At 44.6% G+C, this 17,540-nt stretch overlaps 1 protein-coding gene across 9 annotated transcripts in view; it reads right to left on the bottom strand.

Annotated features, from left to right (window-relative positions):
• Positions 1 to 5,011: 5,011 nt before the first annotated feature.
• Positions 5,012 to 17,540, bottom strand: part of BRCA1 (BRCA1 DNA repair associated) — a 67,289-nt gene continuing 54,760 nt past the window's right edge. For all 9 annotated transcript variants that reach the window (XM_072747102.1, XM_072747106.1, XM_072747099.1 and 6 more), the window contains exons 19-23: positions 15,652 to 15,750; positions 10,021 to 10,075; positions 8,088 to 8,161; positions 7,675 to 7,735; positions 5,012 to 6,261 (exon numbers count right to left, since the gene is read on the bottom strand). In XM_072747102.1, coding sequence (XP_072603203.1) covers positions 6,116 to 6,261; positions 7,675 to 7,735; positions 8,088 to 8,161; positions 10,021 to 10,075; positions 15,652 to 15,750 — 435 coding nt within the window. In that variant the 3' untranslated portion in view covers positions 5,012 to 6,115. The remainder of the gene's footprint in view (positions 6,262 to 7,674; positions 7,736 to 8,087; positions 8,162 to 10,020; positions 10,076 to 15,651; positions 15,751 to 17,540) is intronic.

Here is a 17,540-nt window from a genome sequence, read left to right as displayed (position 1 = left end):
GGGAAATAATTTGTGGACGCTTAGATCTCTTACACTGTTTTTGGAATAAATCAGCGTTCTAGAAAAGTGAGTGGGAAGGACTGAAGGGAATTAGCACTCCTGAGGTCACAATGTGGTGGCTGGTTTTCCAGGGACTATAGATCCTGGGGGGAATGGGGAGGGGGGCAGTTGGAAAAGCCCTTTACTCAATGTATCCATCAATTCATCCTTGAACTCATTCATTCAGCAACTCCTCATTGGGTACGTAAAAAAGTATCTGCCAGGTATTGAGGCTGGGTTCCAAACAAAGATAAAATGATACTAATCCTGCCCCTAAGGACCATCTAGTCAAATGGAGAAAATAGAATATACACGCAAATACTGACCCGTGGAAGATGTCATTAAAGCAAACTTCTGGGGATTTTCTACGGGGGGAGAGATTCTGGTCTCGAAGATTGGTGGAGGTTCTGTGGTCCTTAGGGACCTACAGGTCCCCATATTGGGTGGCCAGGGAGAGGGAGTAGCAGGTGAAGCATTGGAGAAGCTGGATTTCAGCTTGGGATGGCTGGTTTAGGAAAGCTAGGGGGTATTAGAGAAACGTATCTGCAGAAGACTTTCCCAACTCTTTCTGGATCAGGTGTTCCTTCCCCCGGTTTTGCCAGCTGCAGGGTTCTTACTTGGGCCTTCTGGAATCTCCGGGGTTCCTTTTTACCCAGCCCAAACCCTACTCAAGCTCCAAGGGTCAGCTTGAGATGCTTCACCCAGAGGTCTGGCCACACAGCCCCCAGAGGGCTTCTGAACCAGAAGGCACAATTCTGTGAGGGTTTTCAGAGGCTTTCAAGCCTCCTGCATCAAACAGCAAGCAATCTGAAGGCCAGAAATGGATCTTTTCTCCCTCCCTTCCACAACCGCAGTGCACATGCATAGAGGCTGCCATGGAACTGGGCACATGGTCTTCCCTAGATCACCACCTTCTAAGATTGGTTCCCAGCAGTTTAGCCTCGCACAAATCTTTCTCTGAAGAGGGCTTTGCCAACTCTTTTTGTTGTGTGACCTCGGACAAGTTGCTCGACCTCTCAAAGTGTCACGTTTCTCATTTGTATGTTGGGAACAGTGCATGGCACTTAGTAGGAACGTGGCAAATGATAGTCATTAATGATTATTCCTTCTGTTGCCCTGGCGAACTGGCAAGATCAGATGGTCCACGGAAACCAGGGCTGGCTTTCCGTTTTTCCCCACTTCTAGCTTCTAATTTAGTCATCTTTCTCCTCCCATCTGCCTCCTTCTGTTTTTGTTGTCCCTCGGTCTTTCCTGTCCCCACTCGATGGGTCTTGCCTGCCTTTCTCCCTCCAGGCCAGCTGTCTCTTCTCCCCTCAGAGCCCGCTGCTGCCTGGCCGACCCTCGCTAGGTGAGGGTTTTCTATTCACTCTGCTCTCCATCAGTCAATAAAGATAAATTACAAAATCATTTGTTTTATTTGTTCTTGTTACCTTGCGGACTGTCTGAAATTGCCTTTCTTTAGAAAGCCCTATTTGCATATCTCTATGCTGGAGTCAAAGGCTGCAGCTGTGGTTTCACTGCAATTTAAATATTAATAAAATCTCTAGCTGTTTTTTTAAGCAGTCTGGCCCTTCTGCTCCTAGGCTGCTAATATAATTTAATCTTTGTCCTTTGCTTTGTATTTATTTAAAGGGCCATTTTAGAGTCAACTGAAGCCAGCTGCTGCAACCTTGTAGATAAGAACCCCTAACCAGCCCACAAACCTTAGTTTTCCTTAAGAGGTCCAAGAGCCACCTCTCCTGGAGACAAAATAGACCTCGGATAATTTTATACCAACCAGCAGCCCCTTATGCTAAACCGCTAAACCAGCAGTTCTCAAACAGTGTGTTCCAGCATCAGAGGGCTGGGCCCCACCGTTGGTTTCTGATTCAGGATGTTGGGAATGAGTCCCCAAATCTACAGAGCTGACAGTTCCTAGTGGTGGTGTTATTCCCCATCCCCATTCTCCATCAGGGTATCAGGGTTTGAGAATCCCTGCACTAGCTGCTTGCAAAACTGCCTTATCATTCTGGGTCCCTGAAACTAGGTCTCCAAAGTTCATCTGTGCCAGTACCTCCCCATAACTTGGCAGGGAGACTCTCCAGTTTTCTATTCCTTCCAGACCCTCAAACCCATTGCTTAGATTTTCCTGATCATTCAGACTCATTTGAGGGTCATCTTCCCCCCTGCCTCTGACCCCCAGCTCTCCCCAAGCCCTGTTCTCTACAGGAGCTGGCTGTCTCCCATTCTCCTTAATTTTCTATTTGCCTAGATTCATTTATTTAATTTTCTCCTGTTATGGGCAGATTTACGGGCTGTTTGAGGGAGCTAAACATCACTGAGGTATGGTAAGGGGGCCTCTGGCTCACCCATTCTACAGCTTTGGATAAGCAAGCTCCCTGAGTCCCTGGCTAGCAAGCCCGATTCTCCTGGGGCTCTGCGGGGGGATCTGCCGTTCCCCCTCATGCTGCCCTTCCTTCCCGTGTGCTGCCTGCCTCTGGGGCCCTCTTATCTGCTCCTCACAGCCTTCACAGGATACATTCTGGGCAGCCTGGCTCCTTCCGCTCCAACCACCCCAACACTGATTCCTTTCTTTTTTGTCCGCATGTTTTTGAGCTGATACTTTGTTGATGATTCTAGTTGCATTTTTTAGGAGGGAGATAATCTACAGAGCTCTCCTCTAGACCTCTCCCCTGCACCTGCCTGATAATCCCCCGCCTTCTCCTGCCTTTCCAGCTCCTTTGCAGAAGTTCATTTGTGACAGGAGATAAAGGCGGCTCAGGACCCAGTTCCCCACAGGCTGCAGTGCCGAGAGGGCCAGACTGTGGGATGGAAAAGTGGGAGGACATCTTAAAGCCAGAGGTCAAAGGAACAAGCAGATTTACTTCAACATCAGATAAGACTCTAAAACCCAACCAAGCATCATGAGGCCAGGGCTAGAAGCAGACTTCCGGGAATGGTTATGCAGAGCATGAAAAACAGACGGGGGATATTTGTTGGAAGACCTCAAGAGATAATTACAGAAAGCTTCTTATGTGTCATCCCTGCTTTCACCCAAGATTCCTGGGAAGGCTGAGGCCTGGCTCAGCCCCAGGGTCCAACAAGCCATGGCTTGTCACTGTCACTGAAGACTGTGCCAATGGCACTTGTTTCCCACCCGCTTTGCTGTTCCCACCAAGACCCATGGACTCCCTGGTGGGTAGATGGTGGGCTGGCAGGAGCCCAGGGAGAGGTGGTGCCTCGGTGAGCCTGAACTGGAATTTTTTTTTTTTTTAAAGTTTACTTTCAAGTAATCTTCACACCCAACATAGGGCTTGAACTCACAACCCAGAGATTAATGGTTGCCTGTTCTACAGACTGAGCCAGCCAGGTGCCCCTGAACTGGAAGGCTTTGGTCACGGCAAGATAAGTAGTCATAAGACGGAGGCTGGAGGGAGGTGGAAACAGGCAGCTATGAGCCAATCCTACCAGTTTCTACCCAGCGCTGCTTTTCCCAGGAGAGCTGCGGCTGGGAGGCAAAAACATGGTCTTGCCTCCCTCCAAGGCCAGCAAGAGTCTGGAGTGCTAGTTCCCCTAACTACCCGCTCCTCTCCCCAAACTACCCTGAGGCTTGAGCCAGGGCCTCTGAGTGGGGTCAGTGACCTGATGTGGCTGAGAAGCTGCATGACGAGCAGAGAGGGCATGGGTTTAGATTTCCAGGTTATCACTTAACTAGCTGTGCAAACTCTGAGCAAAATCTTCTCTTTCCTATTCTCCTTCTTCAAATGAGATGACGAATACCTACTTCCTAGGGCTGTGATGAAGACCGCATGAGACAAACATGTAATGAAACATGTAATGATGCCAGTTCCTTCCATTTTCTCCACTCTTCTCTTGCCCACCCACCCTCCTTACAAATGTGGCAGTGCTAAATCGTGTGAGGACTTAATTCTCTTTTCCTCTAAGAGGACTCTAATCTCTGAACAAGTGAGGACCAAAAAATGATAGATTCTTTTTTTTTTTTAATTTTTTAAAAATTTATTTATTCATGATAGTCACACAGAGAGAGAGAGAGAGAGAGGCAGAGACACAGGCAGAGGGAGAAGCAGGCTCCATGCACCGGGAGCCTGATGTGGGATTTGATCTCGGGTCTCCAGGATCGCGCCCTGGGCCAAAGGCAGGTGCCAAACCGCTGCGCCACCCAGGGATCCCATGATACAGATTCTTATCTGTATGTTAAATAGAAGTGGTTGTCAGGAATCTCAAGATACCCTCCCCAGATTCCTGTCTCCTGGTTATTCAAACAAAAAGGAATCTAGGTCCTGTTGTGAAGGGGCTCTGCAGCTGCAATTCAGGTTATGGACCTTAAGATAGGGAGATCACCCTGGATTACCCGGTGGGAACAATTTAATCACCTGAGCCCTTAAAAACAGAAATTTCTCTGGCAAGAGTTAGATCCAGCAGTGAAAGAGACTCCAAACATGAGAAAGCTTTGACCAGTGTTGCTTGCTGGCTTTGAAGATGTAGGTAGGGGTTCATGATCCTAGGAATGCAGGAGAAGCTAAGGATGACCTCTATCCAACAACTAGTAAGGAAACAGGGATTCTTAGTTGCACAACTGCAAGGGACAATCGGGCCAACAACATGAAATGAGCTTGGAAGCGGATTCATTCCCAGAGCCTTTGGAAAGGAACATAAACCTGCTGCCTTGATTTTGGCCTTGTGAAACCTGAAACAAAGAAACCAGTTGAGCCAACTTGGCCTTCTGACCTACAGAACTATGAGATAATAAGTGGATGACATTAGATTTGTGACAATTTGCTATGGCAGCAATATAGCTATTTTGTTATTGTATTGCATTGCTATTATATAGCAAATACAGTAGTACTGAGGTCTCCTCAATTAATGCTTGGAGTTGGTACTATTGTTATCCCCATTTTACAGATGAGACCTGAAACAGTGAAAGGGTCTGAGCAAGGCTGCAGCTGTAAGCCTCAAGAAGTCACACCTGGTGGAAGCATTTGCTACCAAGTTTATTTGCAAGTGAATGGCACAACATTTACAAAACATTTTGTAAAATCAAATCTGTACTGCCCTCACATGCTGGGGGACTAAGGAAGACCCAGTCCTTCCAACAGTTCTAAACAGTCCCAGATAATGAGTTGATGAGAAACACTTTCTCTTCCTTCGGCAAACAAAATTATTTATGAAGCTGTACAGTTCAGCAATAGGAAGCAAAGAGAAAAAAAATTACCTCAAGGAAAGCAATAGCTCCTTTCCTGGTGGGATCCGTCATTTTACAGACATGAAATATTCATATGAGAGATCTTATGTTTCAAGAGGAATGGGTGACATATCAGAGCTACAACAATAAATACTGTATCTATTTCTAATGGGGAATTAAGAGGACTTTCTTTGGACACCAGTCCTTGAAAAGATTCTGCTATTTCAGAGCACATCAGTGCTAAGAAATTCTTTAGAAATCCAGTGACTACAGCACAGACTTCTGGAGATGAGTGAGGGTCAGCACGACTCCCTTGTCCCCTAACCCTTAGGGTTCATATTGATATCTCTTACCTGCCTCTGGAAGCCTCCGCCACCCCCCCCCCCCGCCCCCATCTCCATTACAACATTTAAGAGCTGCCCGTGGACTGTTCTGATTTTAAGTCATGTCACGGATTCCCCGAGCACTTGCTTTCCACGGGAAGGCTCTGACTCTTGGCCTTTATGAACATGGGGTTTTAGAGAAGCAAACTTAGGGAAACCAGATATTCTCCTGAGGCCAGCCATTCTGTGCTTCCAGCTCTAAGCCAACATCCCCAGGACAAGAAATAGGGCTGATAAATAATGAATCAGCATCTTGCTCAATTGGTGGGGTTTATATGGTTTTAAATTATTTTCAGGTGAAAAATTACCACAATTTTGTGCTCATGGTAGATTTCAAAGGGAGACTTGAAGCAGAAAATCTTTAAGGGACTCTTGCATAGCCAGAATTTCTTCTCAGGCTGATGTATATAAAATATTCAGTAACTGGGACTGTGGAAAGAGCTCTCAGGGCCTGGAAAAAGGCTCCTTCTTAGGATCATGTGTGGGGTCCTGCAGAGACAGGCCCTACATGTTACACGCATGGCTGGCTGGAGTCTGCAGCAGCTCTGGGAATCTGTGGGATCAGGTAGGTGTCCAGCTTCTGGCACTGGTAGAGGGCTACACTGTCCAGTACCCACTCTCGGGTCACCACAGGTGCCTCACACATCTGCCCAATCGCTGGGGACAGAGAATACAAGCAGAAATTAGTGTTACTTCACATTTTCCCCACACCAGACTCTTGTCAATCTACTCTGGGGACCTGGCTGTGTGAGTTCATAGGGTTCCTCAGGTAGGTGCAACACTGTTGATCTTAAGTAATGCTTCAGGACATAGGACCTAATTCAGAAGCCTGAGGAATGACTGATGGTAAAGCCTATATCCTCTGGCAACTTTAGTAACAGGAGCTCCAATCTGTTCATGGAAAAGTCACCAGGAGCACAGGGTGACTCAGTCGGTTGAGTGACCAACTCTTGGTTTTGGCTCAAGTCATGATCTCAGGGTCCTGGGACAGACTCTCGAGTCAGGCTCTGCACTCAGTGTGGAATCTGCTGGAGATTATCTCCCTCTCTCTCTGCCCCTCCTCTGCTCACATGCTCTCTCTCAAATAAAAATAAATAAAATCTTTTAAAAAGGGGCAGAGGTGCGCCCAGTTGGTTAAAGGTCTGCCTTCAGCTCAGGTCATGATCCCTGGGTCCTGGGACTGAATCTCACATTGGGCTCCCTGATCAGCATTGAGTCTGCTTCTCCCTCTCCCACTCTTCCTGGTTGTGTTCTGTCAAATAAATAAAATCTTAAAAAAAAAAATAAAAAGGAAAAAAAGTCACCAGAGAACACAAAACAGCAATTTAATTTAATGATTTTGCAACATCTTAAGTGAGAAAGCAAAACAGTATGATGAGCATGATCACATCTGTGCAAAATATATGCATGTATATATGCACACATGCCTGGAAGAATTTCACCATCTCTAAATGTATTACTGAGATTATTTCATTGTATTTGTGCTCATTTATATTTTAGGTGATGAACATTAATTAATATTTAACCCCCACCAATGGAAATAGCTCAAGTATTACTTTTTTTTTTTTAAGATTTTATTTATTCATTCATGAGAGAGAGAGTGTGAGAGAGAGAGAGAGGCTGAGACACAGGCAGAGAGAGACACAAGGAGCCCGATGTGGGACTCAATCCCAGGACTCCAGGATCACATCCCAAGGTAGATGCTTAACCACTGAGCTACCCAGGTATCCCTCAAATACTACTTTTATAATACAAAATGTGCACACAAGAATTTTCAAAAGGGCATTTTAGCCATTCATTCATTCAAAGATTCACTGAACACCTAGAAGGTCCGGAGAACTGTGTTAATCAAACACTGGGTGATCTGTTGTGAATTAAACTCATCACATAGGACCCCATCTCTCACAGGCACATGCCCATGGCCTTCTGAAGCCCTATACAGGTACACCATCTACTCCAGTTGATTGAAACAGGACTTTTAGACTTAAAATCACCACAGTTATCTGTATACTTAATCTGGGCCCTTGCCACCCATGCTCCTCTGGACAAAGGCTTACAGCCAAGACTTACCATGGAAGCCACTGTCCTCTGTCCAGGCATCCGGCTGCACGACTACCACTGGATGAGTGCCCTGAATCCCCGGGAAGGAAACAGCATCGAGGGTATCAGAACAGGACTTCTGGAACAGTCACTTCACTATTTCTTGATGGTGCGAGGTAGACTACTTTAGGTGCAACCACAGGGCACAAGGCAAAAATGAAGGGTCGGAGGGATAGCCTTCCCTTAATAAACAAAATACTTAACTCAAATCTTTACTGATCCTCCACAGAGGGGAGTTTTCCAGCACTAGTACATGATCAGAGAAGGCTCGGGCAAAGAGAGGCTTCTGAGGCAGCATTCACAGGGATTGATGGGTGCCAGCCTTGCTCAATCACAGGACAGATACTGTGTTGTCCCCCTCTGACAGAGCATCAAACACTTACCTTGCTGAGGGTGAATAACGAAGGCTCCTTCACCACAGAAGCCCCACAGAGGTGCACCATCCACTCTAATTGATCTAAATAGCACAGAGAGACCTAAAATCACCACAGTACTCTACACACTTGACCTGGACCCTCTACCCCACACTCCTCTGGTCGAAGGCTTACTGCAAGACTTCTAAGTAGGAGAGTCTCCGTCTTTGCTCCAAAACACACAGAGGAAAAAAAAAAAAAAAACACAGAGAGGCCTTGAACTAGAATCTGTAATAGGTATGGATTCTAAGTCAATTTGCCACTGATATGCCACCTACTCTGGGTATTTATTGGTCCCCACAAGGCCCCTTGGTAGATAAGGTTTGACAGTCTCTCAAAACACTTTGAAAGCAAAGAATCCAAGATCTAATTTTCCTTAATTTGCTAAATTGCTGGCTATGATACTGTGAAAAAATATCCACTTGCCTTCTCTCCCTCCCTGCCTAATTCTGTGTTGGTAATTGATAATCACGGCCACTGAGGGCACCACACTTGGAAGTAATTACTGTAAATGTCAAGAGATAGGAAGATAATTCATTCAGTCAAAAAATACACATCATCCTGAACAGAGACTGCACATCAGTGGGGAAGGGCTCCATGCTGAGCTGGAATCAACAGACTTGGGGGAATAGAAATCAAAAGGGACTATAGAGACGTTCCACTTGTGTCTGGAAAATCAGCAGAATGGCTTCTCGGCCTTTTTGGGTGCTCTTTCTCCTCAGCCTATTTCTGGGGATTGCAGAGGTGCTCCTGTTTGTTTAAGTGAACTGAGGTCAACTGACTCATCTCCAAAATGATACCTGCTAGAGAGACCTGGTTTCACTACACCAAAGGAAAAAACAAAAACAAAAACAAAAACAACAACAACAACAAAAAACAACTGAGAAATTCCCAAGTGACACTTGGAAAAGTCATAAAAAATCCAATCAATAACCAATAAAAAAGACAGAAGCAAAATTACTTTGCCAGGCTCTCTTGCTGCCACTCATCTGTCCCCGTCCAGATGCCAAGGTCATCTTTTGAGGGGCAAGAGAACCTGATCCCTGGGGCTGAAGTGGGCACAGAAGCAAAGGTGGGGAGACTTTGTTTTGAAAAGAACAAACCAAATCCACACATATGCCAGGGCCTCAGGGCCACATGATTCCAGAGTTGAGCGCCATAGCACTCGAAAACGTAACATCACATTCAATGTCAAAGTTAATTAGAAAATGTTCATCAGGGATCCCTGGGTGGCTTAGTGGTTTAGTGCCTGCCTTCAGCCCAGGGCGCGATCCTGGAGTCCCGGGATCGAGTCCCACATCGGGCTCCCTGCATGGAGCCTGCTTTTCCCTCCTCCTGTGTGTCTCTGCCTCTCTCTCTCTCTCTGTCTATCATATACAAACAAACAAACAAACAAATAAATAAATCTTAAGGTAAAAAAAAAAAGAAAATGTTCATCAAGAGGCTTTCCCTGCCTGCTCTGGGCCTGTGTGGGGCCTCAGGCCCACAGGGCTTATGTAGCTACTGTGCTTATTTTTCAGTATCAAATGAAGATGATTTAGGAAGAGCAGAATTCTTTCTTTACATTTATAAATCTGAAAGGTATCTTCTCCCTACCTTATTATTTCTCTCCTTTCTTAAACCAAAGGGTAGTAAGTCAGCTCCACCCCATGAGCACAGAACACTAGCATCCTAGAAGCTAACTTTTCATGGCCTTCTAGCTCTTGAGAAGGGGCACACGGCTGTTTTTTTGATATAGGGTAATGTTTAGGTGTGGTTTTGTCTGGCAGATGGTAGAGAAACAGAATGACCTCTAGAGCACCTCATCAATCTGAGGAACCTTCTTAAGACAGTCTCTCCTGTAACACTCCACCATGTAAGGGAAAGGCTGCTGCTGGACTCTGCACTTCTCCCGGTCTCTTACCTGTGGGCATGTTGGTAAAGGGTCCATAGCAACAGATTTCTAGGCCCCTGAAGATCTAGGAGAAGAGTGGGACAGAGGGACAGAGGGATGAGAGAAAAAAATGCTCATTATAAAAGATGCATTTAATAAGAAACAATATAGAGATTCTCCAAAATGAAGGAGAATCTTTTTCCTTTACCACCTGATAATTTCTGCTCCTTCCCAGAGACAATGAGTCCAATATCAGAACATCGATAGATTTTAGAAGCCTTTTTTTTTTTTTAAGATTTTATTTATTTAGGGGATCCCTGGGTGGCGCAGCGGTTTGGCGCCTGCCTTTGGCCCAGGGCGCGATCCTGGAGACCCGGGATCGAATCCCACGTCAGGCTCCCGGTGCATGGAGCCTGCTTCTCCCTCTGCCTGTGTCTCTGCCTCTCTCTCTCTCTCTGTATGACTATCATAAATAAATAATAATAAAAAAATAAAAAAAAAAGATTTTATTTATTTATTCATAGAGACACAGAATGAGAGAGAGAGGCAGAGACACAGGCAGAGGGAGAAGCAGTCTCCATCCAAGGAGCCCGACATGGGATCCCAGGTCTCCAGGATCACACCCCAGGCTGCAGGTGGCACTAAACCGCTGTGCCACCGGGGCTGCCCTGAAGCCTTTTTTAAAAAATAAAGTGTGTATATGTAGTTGATCCACTCTAACAGTTGACCCTGTTATTCACAGGTGGGGCATCCCACTTTGCCACCAATAAGGCCCAGGCTCCTTCCTGGTGACTTGTTGAGATAAAAACTGGGCCTTCTTTATATATATATTTAAATTTATTTATTTATTCATGAGAGACATAGAGGGAGAGGCAGAGACATAGGCAGAGGGAGAAACAGGCTTCATGCAGGGAGCCCGACGTGGGACTTGATCCCGGGACTCAAGGATCAGGCCCTGGGCTGAAGGCAGGTGCTCAACACTGAGCCACCCAGGCGTCCCAGCCTACTTTATATTTAATAAAAAGTTTGGATGGCAAGAAATTCAAGCTATTAGTTGCAGTTGGTTTATCCAGAGATTTGGTACATCAATACTAACTATTACCCTAACTGGCACAGAAGTCTATGTTGATTTTACATGCTCTTTTTCTCCTGACTTTCTACTGGCTTCTGAACATCTGCTCCTATCTTCACACTGCTCTAAAAATGACCATTGTTCCTTCAGGCAACCTAAACTGTTTTGTTTTGTATCTAGAAGTTAATCTAATCTAGAAGTGAAGCCTGGTTCCGCCTTTCCACACTGAGCTGACCTGACTGCCTGGTTTCCAAGAGACACAGATTATACTGCACCTGGAAGGTACCTCTTCTACTTACATACAAGTGCTTGCTAGCACCATCCAAAAGAACTTTCTGGGGGCATTTGGCTGGCTCAGTCAGTGGAGCATGTGACTCAATCTCAGGGTCGTGGGTTTGAGCCCCATATTAGATGTAGACATTACTTACATAAGTAACTAAACTTTAAAAAAACAAAAGAACTTTCTGTGATGATGGAAATGGTCTATATTTGTGTTAATAAGGTGGCCACAAATTACGTTTAGCTACCAAGCTCCTGAAATGTGGTTACGATGAGTGAGGAACTAAACTTCGCATATTTTACTTAATTTAGTTATCTAGAATTATTATTATTTTTATTATTATTATTATTTAGTTATCTAGAATTAAACAGCCTCATGTGGCTCATATGATGGGCAGATTCTAAGACATGTATTCACACAGGTTCTTAGGCAAGCACTAGGTTATCATTTATTTTTTATTGTTTTTTAAAAGATTTATTTTAGAGAAAAAGAGAGAGAATGTGAGTACTGGTGCAGGGAGGAGCAGAGGGAGAAGGAAAAAATCTTTCAGGCAGATTCCCTACTGAGTGCAGAGCCCAGAGCCCGATGTAAGGCTTAATCCCATGATCCATGAGACCCATGAGATCACGACTTGAGCCAAAACCAAGAATCAGATGCTTAACCGACTGCACCACCCAACTGCCCCACGAGGGTATCATTGAAAAGAAATGTAAAGTTGTGTCAGTTGGCTGGATGTATATCATCTGGGTAACCCTCATTCTCTTGTCCCTCTTTCTCCCATTCCACAAAAAAGAAAATTGCCTAGGCCTAGAACTCACCTCTTTTTAAATAAAAGAAACTGGGGTACAGAAAAATTAGTAGCTAAAAACTCACGACAGCCTTTTAGGAAATGAGTTTCCCTACTCCCATCACAACTACATTCACAGGAATAAGAATGAATAGCAGAACAAGTCTGTTTCTGTTGTGACAGCGTCCATATATGCCATTCTTAGTATCTGTATGAATAAATTGCATCCCCAACCTGTTGACAGGACCTAGATGCTCATAATGCTAAAAGCTCTCCCCAGGCAGCTGGCTGGAGCCAAATGCTGCTGTAAAAAGTACAAAAGATTAGGAATTTTTATATCCGAACTGACACTCACTGATGAGGATGTCTAGTTATGAAATAAGGAATTTGAAGTTTCATCTCTACAAATACATTTATTTCTCTTTCGCAGGAAAATACTATGATGACATTTAGTATCTTCAGCATGTCATTACTTTGACCAGGCACTTTCCATCACTGCCACCCCAAATTCAGGAAAAGCCCAAACACTGGAATTTCCTTTGAAGGAGGCAGAATCTAGTACTAATTCTGCCTTGCTTACAGTGGAATAAAAACAAATGGCTGGCTCACACAGAACTCCCCTGGGGTGAAGGCAGAAGCAGAAACAGGGCCAGCAGCTTTCCTTGGCATCTGAAGTTACTTGACAGGCGCAGAGGGTAGGGGTGGGGCTGACCCCAAAGATTCAGAGCTTTCCCAAAGCAATTTTCCCTAGAAAATCACCTCTCCTGGTGATTTTGCTCAAGTTCTTTTTTTTTTTCTGCTCAAGTTCCATACAGGGACAGGCAATGCTCCGTATGAGATTGTTCTGAAATGCTCAGCGGTGCACATTTAAAAAAGGAGAAAATGCAGACTAGGCATGTAAGCACTCAGTGACCTGAGAAAGCAGCCAGTTCAGGCCCAACAGGCAGGTGTGAAGTCTTCCCTGGACTTCTCCCTGAGAGCGGCATCACTTTAGCTCAATCACCTGCTACAGTAGGACCTGGGGAAAATCACTGAGTCTTCCTGGGCCTCTAGTCCTTCCTTTTTAAACTTGTCAGACATTGACTACTTTTTCAGACTACAGTTGTCAAGAAACTATGGTACTATTTTTTTTTAATTAGAGTTTATTATTTAATCTCTACACCAAGTGTGGGGGCTCTAACTCACAACCCCAAGATAAAGAATTGCATGCTCTTCTGACTGAGCCGACCAGACACCCTTAGTAATGTTTTGTTTTTTAAGATTTATATTTATTTATTTTTAAATATTTTATTTATTTATTCATGAGAGACACAGAGAGAGAGAAGTAGAAACATGGGCAGAGGGAGAAGCAGGCTCCCTGCAAGGAGCCTGATGTGGGACTTGATCCCAGATCCTGGGATCATGCCCTGAGACAAAGGCAGTTGCTCAACTGCTGAGCCACCCCAGGCATCCCAAGATTTTTATTTCAAGTAATCTCTACACCTGACATGAGGCTCAAACCTGTTACCCTGAGATCAAGAGTTGCATGCTCCACTGACTGAGCCAAACACTCCAAGAAACTATAGTATTGTTCAGAGCTCAGATTCTGGAGCCTAACTACATGTGTTCAACTAGTCATGGGTTCCCAACTAGCTGTGTGAACTTTCATTTTCTCATCTATAAAATAGGTATAATTAGGAACACCTGGGTGGCTTAGTTGGTTAACTGTCTGACTTTACTTCACGTCATGATCTATGTTGGGCTCAAAGCTCAGCAGGGAGTCTGCTTCTCCTTCTTCCTCTGCACCCCCTACCCTGCTTGTGCTTTCTCTCTGTCAAATTTTAAAAATATTAAAACAAAATTGGTGTAATTATAACACATACCTTATAGGGCTGTTGTAAGATTTTTTTTTTAAAGATTTTATTTATTTATTCATGAGAGACACAGACAGAGAGGCAGAGACATAGGCAGAGAGAGGAGCAGGCTCCATGCAGAGAGCCCGACACGGGACTCGATCCCGGGATTCCAGGATTATGCCCTGAGCCGAAGGCAGATGCTTAACTGCTAAACCATCCAAGGATCCTCTGTAAAAATTTTTTTTTTTTAAAGATTTTTTTGGGTAGCCCGGGTGACTCAGCAGTTTAGCACTGTCCTCAGCCCAGGGCGTGATCCTGGGGTCCCAGGATTGAGTCCCACGTGGGGCTCCCTGCATGGAGCCTGCTTCTCTTTCTGCCTAGGTTTCTGCCTCTCTCTCTCTGTGTCTCTCACGAATAAATAAATAAAATCTTAAAAAAATTTTTTTCTAAAAAGATTTTTTTGGAGAGAGAGAGCACAAGCAGGGAGTGTGCAGAGAGGAGAGGGAGAAACAGACTCCCCACTGAGTGGGGGAGCCCCTCATGAGGCTTAATCCCAGGACCCTGAGATCATGACCTGAGCCAAAGGCAGACACAACCAATTTGCCACCCAGGCACCCCGGGCTGCTGTAAAATTGTTAAAATATGATCATGTGTTTAGAGCAGACCCTAGCATACAATATACATTATAAAGATGTTAGCTGTTAATTAGCAATCATTGTCTTCTGTGCTTCCACAGACAGCACTGTGTACATCCCCCTCACGGTAATGACTATACTACTTTATAGAAAAACATCACAGTGATGTGGAAAAAGCAAAGGCCTTAAATTCACATCTATTTCATTTTTTAAAAATATTTATTTATTTATTATTTATGATAGAGAGGCAGAGACACAGGAGGAGAGAGAAGCAGGCTCCATGCCAGGAGCCTGATGCGGGACTCGATCCCAGGACTCCAGGATCGCGCCCTGGGCCAAAGGCAGGCGCTAAACCGCTGAGCCACTCAGGGATCCCCAACATCTATTTCAAATCCCAGTTCTGCCACTTATCAGCTGAGGTTTGAACCCCAGACTGAAATCCAAAGTACATAGCTTCCCTACACCTCTAAGTTCCCTCATTCATAAAAGGGAGAGAATACTTATTTACCTTGCTGGGCTAGAAGAACTAAAAAGAACCTAGGGATTGCCTGGGTGGCTCAGTCAGTTAAGCACCTGACTCTTGGTTTTGGCTCAGGTTGTGATTTCAGGGTTATGGGATTGAGCCTGGAGATGGGTTTGAGATTCTCCCTCCCCCTCTCCCACTCATGCTCACTCTCTGTTCCAAATAAATAAATCTTTTAAAAAAAATTTCAAAAGGGGTGCCTGGGTGGCTCAGTCGGCTAAGTGTCTGTTTTTGGCTCAGGTCATGATCTCAGAGTCCTGGAATTTAGCATCATGTTAGGCTGCTCAGTCGAGTCTTCTTGTCCCTCTCCTTCTGCTCCTCCCCCTGCTTGGGCTTGGTCTCTCAAATAAATAAAATCTTAGAAAAAAATAAAAATAAATGAATAAGAATCTTTATGGAAGCACCCAGCTAGTGCTCTAGCATTAATTATGCAATGTCCCTTACAAGTGCATGAGACCATCTCCATGAAGGGAACTAGAATGCAGCGGGGTGGATAGGGTTTTGTCAACATAGCAGAGTGGGGCTTTACCTTTCTGTCTTGGGATTCTCTGTCCTGGGATTCTCTTGCTCGCTTCGGACCCTGGTGATTTCTTCCATTCACAACATCTCCTCTGACTTCAAAATCATGCTGGAAGAAACCCAAGGCAAACCACAGGAATCAGAGAAAGAAAAGCCTCCTTCAAAGGAAGTAGAATAGATACATTCTATTAAGGAATTCAGTATTAGTGGGCAAAATTTTGACAACCCCACCCTCGCCTGAAAAACCATTCTTTTTGGTGGTCTGAATGAAATGACCAGTATCTCAGCTGCTGAAATTAATTCACTGAAGCAAATCTTTGTGGGCAGAAATGAACAATAGGCTTTTCACCTCATTGAGACTTAATGTATTTTAATTTTCAACATCTGTCTCTTCTCAAAACATTCACTTAGCATTGAGATTAAACTGCTAATGCTGTGCTGTTATAAAGGAAACTGGAGAATTCTTGATCTCTTAAACCAATTGTGTATTACCATCTAAAGAAACAAGGCCTTCTCAGATCTCCATGAAGAGAGTTACAGTTAATGAGACCAAAATGATAAAGCATACATTTAACACACTAAAGAAAGTTGTGCTTTTTCAAAATCACTCTTTTGACTGGTTAAGTATGAAGAAATAAAGAAGAATGAGATTGGGGAGGTTAGAGCTTTGGGGAGAATTTTGGGGAAGAACGCTTAGGAACAATTCTGACCGCAAGGCCATTGTACAGAAGACAGTGTCACAAATGTCACCATAGGCTGTTATTAGAACAAAGAACACTTTTTTTAAAATTTTTTTAAAAAATTTATTTATGATAGTCACAGAGAGAGAGAGAGAGAGGCAGAGACATAGACAGAGGGAGAAGCAGGCTCCATGCACCGGGAGCCTGATGTGGGACTCGATCCAGGGTCTCCAGGATCGCGCCCTGGGCCAAAGGCAAGCGCCGAACCACTGCGCCACCCAGGGATCCCCTAGAACAAAGAACACTTAACATTTCATAGCCACTTGAGTGAGAAGAGCCTAGTGCTAAAAATATGTTTGAAGCTGACCCTCCAATTCCTTGTCCTGATTATTGTACCCTCGTGCCTACTTAAGCTCCCTACCTGAAGTCTAATAGAAATCCCCACATCTGCACATCTAAAACTGAGCTCTTGACTTGGCTCCTGCCTCCCGTTCTACCCTCACTCAGGATGCTCCTCCTCTGTGTCCTCCTGGTCTGATTTACTAACAACCACTCCATTGTTCAGACCAAGCACGTAAGCCTTAGCCCCTCCAAATGCCTCCCTTTACCTTATCCTTCAAATTTAACTCTTTAGCAGTCCTATCTCCAAATAGAACTCAAACCAATCTCTTCTTATCACCTCCATGCTGCCAATTATACTACAAACAGAATTCTAATTCCTTTCCATGATTTCCACCACATACTCCCTGGTCCACAACCTTCTCCAACCCCTGGTCCAACCTCCACTCCCTACACAGAATTCACCAATCACAACTCTCCAGTTACACTGGCTTATTTTTCTGTAATAAACCAAACTCATGGGATCCCTGGGTGGTTCAGTGCTTTGGCGCCTGCCTTTGGCCCAGGGCGTGATCCTGGAGTCCCAGGATGGAGTCTCACATTAGGGTCCCTGCGTGGGATCTGCTTCTCCCTCTGCCTATGTCTCTGCCTCTCTCTCTCTCTCTCATGAATAAATAAAATCTTTAAAAAAATAAAAAAATAAACCAAACTCATTCCTACCTCAAGACATTTATACTTGCAGTTCCTCTGGTTGTTAACATTTGTTCCCTACATTTTTCCAGGCTAATTCTTTGTTTTTTAGGTCTCTCGGCTCAAGCTTTTCAGAAAGCCATTCCTGGTTCCCTTAGGTGGTCAACCTCTGTCCAGTCAGTTGCTAGTC

This window comes from Vulpes vulpes, chromosome 2 (assembly GCF_048418805.1).
Source record: "Vulpes vulpes isolate BD-2025 chromosome 2, VulVul3, whole genome shotgun sequence".
Taxonomy (NCBI): Eukaryota; Metazoa; Chordata; class Mammalia; order Carnivora; family Canidae; genus Vulpes; species Vulpes vulpes.
Note: the sequence above shows the minus strand (reverse complement) of the source record. Positions and strands in the feature narration are given on the sequence as shown.